The 7,500-nt window shown below is 32.9% G+C and overlaps 2 protein-coding genes across 4 annotated transcripts in view; one reads left to right on the top strand and one right to left on the bottom strand.

Annotated features, from left to right (window-relative positions):
• The window catches only part of LOC122248895 (activating signal cointegrator 1 complex subunit 2), a 12,387-nt gene extending 5,675 nt beyond the window's left edge, over positions 1-6,712 (top strand). Inside the window, exons 5-17 of the mRNA XM_043009262.2 lie at positions 1-88; positions 363-565; positions 735-926; positions 1,300-1,432; positions 1,583-1,699; positions 2,138-2,280; positions 2,680-2,821; positions 3,719-3,883; positions 4,431-4,618; positions 4,834-4,971; positions 5,272-5,520; positions 5,714-5,877; positions 6,119-6,712. The exon at positions 1-88 is cut by the window's left edge and continues 110 nt beyond it. Of these exons, the coding sequence (XP_042865196.2) occupies positions 1-88; positions 363-565; positions 735-926; positions 1,300-1,432; positions 1,583-1,699; positions 2,138-2,280; positions 2,680-2,821; positions 3,719-3,883; positions 4,431-4,618; positions 4,834-4,971; positions 5,272-5,520; positions 5,714-5,877; positions 6,119-6,234 (2,038 nt within the window). The 3' untranslated portion in view covers positions 6,235-6,712. The remainder of the gene's footprint in view (positions 89-362; positions 566-734; positions 927-1,299; positions 1,433-1,582; positions 1,700-2,137; positions 2,281-2,679; positions 2,822-3,718; positions 3,884-4,430; positions 4,619-4,833; positions 4,972-5,271; positions 5,521-5,713; positions 5,878-6,118) is intronic.
• Positions 6,644-7,500, bottom strand: part of LOC122248898 (interleukin-1 receptor-associated kinase 1-binding protein 1 homolog) — a 7,440-nt gene continuing 6,583 nt past the window's right edge. For all 3 annotated transcript variants that reach the window (XM_086550928.1, XM_043009267.2, XM_043009270.2), the window contains exon 4: positions 6,644-7,500. This exon is cut by the window's right edge. The gene's annotated coding sequence lies outside the window, so the exon portion shown is untranslated.

The raw sequence follows: 7,500 nt of genomic DNA, 5'->3' as shown, positions 1-7,500 counted from the left end.
ATTAATTGGAAAAATGATCTCAAACATCTTTGCAAATCAACCGAAATATTATGATGACCTTGAGCAGATTGTGTCTTCCATTAGTATGGTATGTATTTTCCTTTATCTGTTTACCCTGAGGTTATGCTGTTTATAGATGATAATATACTTTTTTAAAGTAATCATGTAAAGCTGTTGAGAGATACACGATCTTTTGTTTTCAACTTCGGTGTCATCCTCAACCCTGATCTGAATTCACCAATAAATTAGATCAATAGATCATCTTTTTTTGTATCAGAATATTATTGATTTTGCTGTAAGAAATTTGTATATTTAACTTAACATAGAATTTGGGGTTTATATGTATCATCTTTTCTTTCCAGGCATTAGAAAATATTGAAGAGAAGTTGCATGTTGCAGAGAATTTTATACCTGTTGCCCTAGGAAGTATAGAAGAAGAGTTAACATTAGCGGAATTGCACGATTTAACTTTATACCTACTGGACACATTCTACTCTCTGAAAATGCTCATCTCCCTTCATCCACCTGCCTCAAAAGTTTTCCATAAAGCTTCGTTTGAATTAAGGTAAAATGTGGAAGCATTTCGTTACCCATTTTTCTTTATCTCTACTTTTTCATTTTATTTTTTTTGTCATATGACTGACGACCTTAGTAGCATTCTCCAATTGAAATTTATGGAACTGGTTGAACATGTTGATGGTTGGATGGTTGTTCACGCTCCTCCTTTTTTACAGGTTATCAGCTTGTTACGAAAGAGTCATTCCAACTCTGATGGAGAGCCTGTTTAACTGGTCCCAAGAGCCAGAACACGCACTATGGGCCACCAAGCTCATTCAGAAAGTCCAGATAGCCAGAGCATGCATGCTGGCAACCTTTAGATATATTCTTCATGATAAATGTATTGCTCCCCTGAGCGCAAGTGAGAAGTAAGTTGCGTGTGATAGGTTTTGTTTGTTATGATGTTGAAACTGTTATTGTAATTATCTTTTGTTTATATGAAAATTTGGTCTTTTATATTGATTTGTATTGGTGTAAATCAGTTAATTTATTTGTTTTTAAATCATTTATATATTATGTATTGCACACTCATAGTAACACTGAATTTATGATAAAAAGATTTCTTTATTGGTGAAATTCTAATATAAAAGTTTTGTTTTGTAAATATTTTTTATATGATATGTAATCACAGTTTAAAAATGATTGTTCACAATGATTGAATTACCCTTTTTTCTTCGTTTAGTAGATTGACTTTATGTATATTGTATATTGACATTCAGAATCTTTTCTTTTGAAACACAGACCACTGCAAACTACAGTAGAAGGATGTATTGAGAAGTTTGTTCAAGTGATGTCAACCTGTGTGGAGGAGAAGGTTTTCATTTCTGACTACTGTTCATTATTTCCCTTGAGTAAAGAAACTGAATTCTTCCAGGTAGAGATATATTTATGATTTTTTGTGTCAAAGAGGTTCATGATCGTCATATTTCTCCTGTTTGTGCTTTTATGAAAGAAACAAAATCTGTGGAGGATGTGTCTTGATCTTTATGTTAAGAAAGAATTAATGTTTTTTTTTTTTTTTCAGCAACATGATGGTGATATTACAAGTCTCAGCTTTATCACTGATGCAGTGCAGTCAGTTCTCTTAGAGATGGGATTGTCCAATGACTTGAAGGAACTAACACTGCAAGACGGAGCTGAGGTTAGTTTGGACTGTATCATATGATTATACTTTTTACTATTTAATGAGCTTGCAATGTTTAGTTGCTGAGTTATGTACATTTTAGATGGAGAAAAAAAAATTGGCATTATTAATCTGGGGCTGTTTTGACTACAAATTGTCGAAACTCCAGGAAATTTCAATATTTTTGGATGCGGCCAAATGCTACATGTTTGATTACCCGGCACACTGGCCAAGAGGATAGCCAAGACAAAATATCTTATCCTCGGTAGCTGGTGCTGCCACCACTTGATGTGATATCTTGTTACCCATCATTAATGGGTTAATGACAAAAGAATCATTTAAAATACATCAAGGCATATGGAGGACCCATATGTCTTGATATATTTTAAACAATTTACTTTTCCTGATGCAAAGCACAGTAAGTGGCATAGGTTAACAATGCTATACATCTTCCAGAATTCAGTCGATGTAAGTGGTATGAATGGATACGCGGAAGTTGGCTCATCATTGCCGACAGATATAGAAATGGCCTCCTTGGTGTCAAGTGTCCAGGATCTTCTACCTGATTTAGGAGCAGGATTCATCCAGGAATGTCTGAAGTGAGTGAAATTCTGCTATTGGGGTTCAATTTGACTAATTTTGGTAAAGAGAATTGAAAACTCGGAAGTATTACAGTGGGACAGTTCTGTGGAAAACTATCTTCAGTTAGAATAAGTGAAAAAAGAAGTATTTCCAGATGCATTATTAGTGTATTGATATTGATTTTAGAAGCATGAGCACAGTTTGTTGTTTATAAGTCTTGCAAATTAATTTATAACTTCATATCTAGCTATTATAGATATGAGAATAACACTTTCATTGTGAATAGGCTTCATACTGCAGTTCATAGATACTTGTTACTGAATGAAGAGGATGATAATGAGGATGAAAAAATATACCAGACATTACCTATGCTTTAAAAAGTAGTGGTATTTTCAGTTTGGTACTATTTATTACAGGTACTACAATTATTCTGCGGAAGAAGTTATTAATGCGCTTTTAGAAGGCAACCTACCTCCTTCTCTTGTGACACTAGATCGCAACATGCCTGCAACTGAACAGCCTCCTATAGAAGAACCACCTTCAGAAGAAGTGAATGAAGTAAGTGGCTATTTTGTCTCTCCAAGATATTTTACTTGAATTACTATATAAGGATATAATGTACTTAAAACCAGATGCATTATTGTGATCCCTCTATAAATGTAAAATCTATCTAATCTATCAATCTAAGTAATACTTATATTTAAGGTTTATGTGTTGTGCTAATAGAGGCAATAGTTGGGATAGTCACTGCAACACACATTTTATTGTGGATATCCACAGAAGTAGGGTGCACTTTAAGATAGATAAAATTGACTTTTTTGGAACCTTTTAGCAATATATGCTATAGTGGATAAAGAAAAGAAATGAAAAATATGAAGACATTAGTTCTTACCCATCTCTAGCAGGTTAAGTGGTTCATTTACTTGCCAAGAAATTTGTGCTAAGAGAGAGCCAACATCACTTGAAATTTCCAACCAGTAATTGTCAAAATTAATTTCAGTGATGCACTGTTTGAGGTATTTTTGTATTATTCTATAGATCTTTGGAGAATTAATTTAAGAATCTCTTCCTTATTACACTTTCATCCCCTGGCTTCTTAGTCTCTTTCTTCATCTCATGAAAACAAGGGATGTGCATATGTGATTTTGATCACAGCCATCTTAACATATATCTTTTAGTTTAGAAGATATTTTTTGTGATGTCAGGATTGAAGCTCACTTTATGAATTTATTGTGGTGTGTATATCAGGTGACACAAATCCCTTTAATCATGTTTTTTGAGGATTTATAATTTTATAATTTGCACATTTCATTAACTTTTGCTTTATATATGATTTTTATTATTGTTATTAAATAATTAATCTGTCTTACTTATAATCTTTTTATCATGATATACCCATCTTACTGCACATGGTTTGTGCCACTTCCTCTTAACAGTTTCATTTTGTTTTCTCAGGCAAACACTGTATGCCAGGTAGACTACATGGACAGGGCCAATGTGTATAACAACGATGAATTTGACGTATTCAATAGAAAAGATATTGATATGTCGAAAATTCATAAAGGCAAGAAGCCTAATAAACAGCAGAAGGAAGGCATGGACAAAGCAAGCGTAGACAAGGTAGTTATGAACTTTTTTTATGAATGTTATACTTGTTGTCATAGAAAAAGAAATATGAAAAAGGCAATCAGAAAAGGCTAATGATTATATTCATTTTCACTGATTGGTTTGAACTCTTGTGAGGTATCTTTTATTAATATATTTATGTATTTATTACAATAATGTTAAATATCTAATGGTCCATTTACATAATCTAAGATCTACACAATTGAGATATCTGGCCATTATTGTGGTATGTAATAAAGGATAAAAATGAAAGTCCCAGAAGATTATTAGTTAGTTTGTTTGTATATTTGTTAGTAAGGAAAGGTATATGTTATCAGCTATTTTTATATATGACTGAAATCTGTACAGGAAATGCTTGATGTTGCATCATAGTTGTTGTGCATAGGTGCAATGTATATCAGACATTATGCAAATACATAAAGAACAAAAAATCATTCCAATGTAGATACTTGGAAATAGATATAAAATAAAAAGTACAGCAAATATTTAGAAATTATTTGATAGCCTGGCATTGTACCCTTTTTTTTATTTGTTTTTTTAGGTGAGGGAGATAGCAAGAATGTATGACGAGAGAGGAGGAAGAAGTATTTATGAGGATGAACTGGATTATGAGGAGGATGAAGAGGAAGGCTTTAGTAAGTGGAACTACGATGATGAATATGACGACACGTATGATGATAATGAGGCAAGAAACATTGACGACTTTGAAATTGATAAGAGAGTGAAAAGGTAAGCTGGTACTTTCTGAAAGTAGTGGTGAGCACATTAGATATGTTTGGATACAGTTTTCATTTCTAATCTTGCTGCAGAAGGAGATACTTGTCTTTTTTTTTTACTTAGTTCTAAGTTATGCTGTTTCATTTATGAAAGAAGAGACTGTACCATATGCTATATAATATAAAAGAAAAACAACTGCAGATACATGACTACCAGCCTACTTTCAGACGTCCTGGCATTATTGGAGCTGGGGCAATGAACAACCACTTCCATTATGAGGATGACTCAGACGAAGATGAAACGGAAGAGGAGGCTCAGACCAGTATTTCGCAACAGGCTCCTGGATCTCAGGGCTCCAAGCAAGGGTGAGCTGCTGTTTGGATTCGATTGACTTTTGTTTAGTTTCTATATTGATTTGGTTTATTTTTATATGATGTATTGTTTTTTTTATGATTCTGTCAGCTTTTGTTATGAATGTATTTTGAGTAATTTTACCTTAAGGTCTTTTTATATTGTGGTTGCATGAATAGATGAATTAAAAGATGAAATGCCATATATATAGAAAGGACATTTGAATTGAACCATCGTTGTAGGATCACAAGCAACTTCTGAAAGTCTTTGAAGTTTCTCTAGGAATACCAGTTTTAATGTTAATCTTTTGTCAGATACCCTGGAGGTGCAAGGCCGAAGAACAAGGGAAACACAAGAGGCTTGCAGAGGGTTCAGTCTAACAGTAAATCAAGCAAGCCTAAAGGACAGACACCCACTCCAGAACGGGAACAGGAGGAAGATGTGAATGGACCAAGTAAAAACCAAACAAGCTCGGGAGTTAATTTTGTGCCTTTTTGCGAGAATCCAGAGGACGTTAGGAAGCGAAGAGAGCAGCAGAGGTTGAATAATATGGCAAATAGAGGGTAAATGAGTCAGTTTTTCTTTCTTCAGTTTAATATTGAGAATTTGGTGTTGTTTTCAAATATCATGAAATTTGAACACAATGGTTGGTTTATACCCTAGTCTAGATGATGTTTATGCAAGGGCATAAGCACACACATATGCACGTGTCCTTGTTACTTATATGTTTTATTTATGTAATGATTTGCACATCAGGTATAGAGGCAGAGGAGGTAGACCAGCTAGAAACACAGAAACCCAAAATGGTTTTGAAGGAGAGAAGAGGCCCAAGGTGTCCCACAGCTCAAACAAGAACAGCGGTAAAAGCTGGCGTTCTGGAGAATATAATGACGATGAGAACAGAAAACACGGAGGCAAATGTAAGTTGGGAGATGCTGGAACCTTCCATGATGAATGTCCCTACTTTATGTTTTTGTGATTTTATTTTACTCTTATGTCAGATGAATATATAGTCAAAATTCATTATGTTGATAATATATTTGCAATGCGCCACAGAGTTATTACCCTCTAGATGGTTTAGATTTTGAGTTAGTGCTAAGGTAAATGTAGGACACGTTAAAACATAACGGCTAAAAGAAAATATCCTTGCCTTTTACACAGACAAAGAGGACACGAATCACGGAAAGATGCAAAGCAGGGAGTACCGCAACAAGATGATTCACAAGAATGAGCACAAACGGCAAGGGGCGCAAGCCAAGTTCAACAGAAATAACTAAGCCATTAAACTATGAACAATTCAATCTAGTTCCAAGGTCTGAAGTTATCAGGAGTCTGTTGTATGGTATATGTCAACTGAAAAGTGCTATCAATAGTATATAGAAGATCTATATAATTGGTCATATCATCAGGTTTAACTTTTCAGAGTAGTATAGGTACCCATAACTTATGTTTTAGCATATGGTGAAATTTTTTTGGAGTGTAATTCTGTAGAAGTGAAAATAGAGGAAAAAGTTATTTTTGTGATATGCAATTATAAATACATTTGTTAAATACTGTTTTGAGTTATTAATCATTTGTTAAGAGTACTGTTAACTTACAGTTAACTTGCTGTTTGTGATATAATTAAAATTTAAGCAGGTACCTATAAATCATTATATCATCATCAACTGGAGTTATTGATTACAAAATGTAATGAATAGTAACTTTTATATTATTTTATTTTATGATATGCAAATATAAGTGGATTTGTTAACATGCTAATGTTTTGAATGATCCTTTATTTGGTAAGCTAACTTGCTTTGTGCTATGAAAATATTTATCCATGAAGTTATAAAAGGTGCATGATTGGATAAAAAAATTGTTTTTTGCCAATAGTTATCAAATTAATTATTTTCAGCACAGCAATTACAAACATAAATTTGATGATCTGAAAAGCACAAAGCAAAAGTTTAATGCATTATTTCAATGTAGGAACATGATTTTCTAAAAAAAAAAAATTCCTTTGGAAAAGTTATTTTTTGCTCCACTTTTTGTTTATACATTGGAAATCAGGAGCATTAGTTTCAGAAAAGATAAAAGAGAAGATAATGCCTTGTTATTGTAGTTTATGAATGTATATGCCATGTTATATCATTTACAAATAATTTTCTGTAATTGTGAATTTTTTGTCATTGTATTTAGGGTCATTTACAACTATTAATGAAAAAGAAAGCTATGTACAGTACTAACTATGTTCTGTGCCAAAATATTAGCACCTCACTTATGAACAAAGACTAATATTTGTACTTATTTTTTAGACCCAGTGTTTCTTCACAAGAGTGTCTTTTAAAGTCAGAAATAAATCACACTTATTGTAACAAGTTTACAAAAAACTGTAGTTACTAATATTGTTTTTTTGTTGACAAGGTAAAAGTTCCTAATCTAATAAATAGTGATTTACAATGTACTGACACATTAAATGATAACTTGTGTACTGAGGAAAGGTAACTTCTCTTGAATACTCGGAAAATCAGAAATCATACCTAAGTAACGTCTTTATACTT

The sequence above is a fragment of the Penaeus japonicus genome, unplaced genomic scaffold, assembly GCF_977035675.1.
Source record: "Penaeus japonicus unplaced genomic scaffold, GWHDUDI00000001_assembly GWHDUDI00000024, whole genome shotgun sequence".
Taxonomy (NCBI): Eukaryota; Metazoa; Arthropoda; class Malacostraca; order Decapoda; family Penaeidae; genus Penaeus; species Penaeus japonicus.
This window is presented reverse-complemented; position numbering and strand designations above follow the sequence as displayed.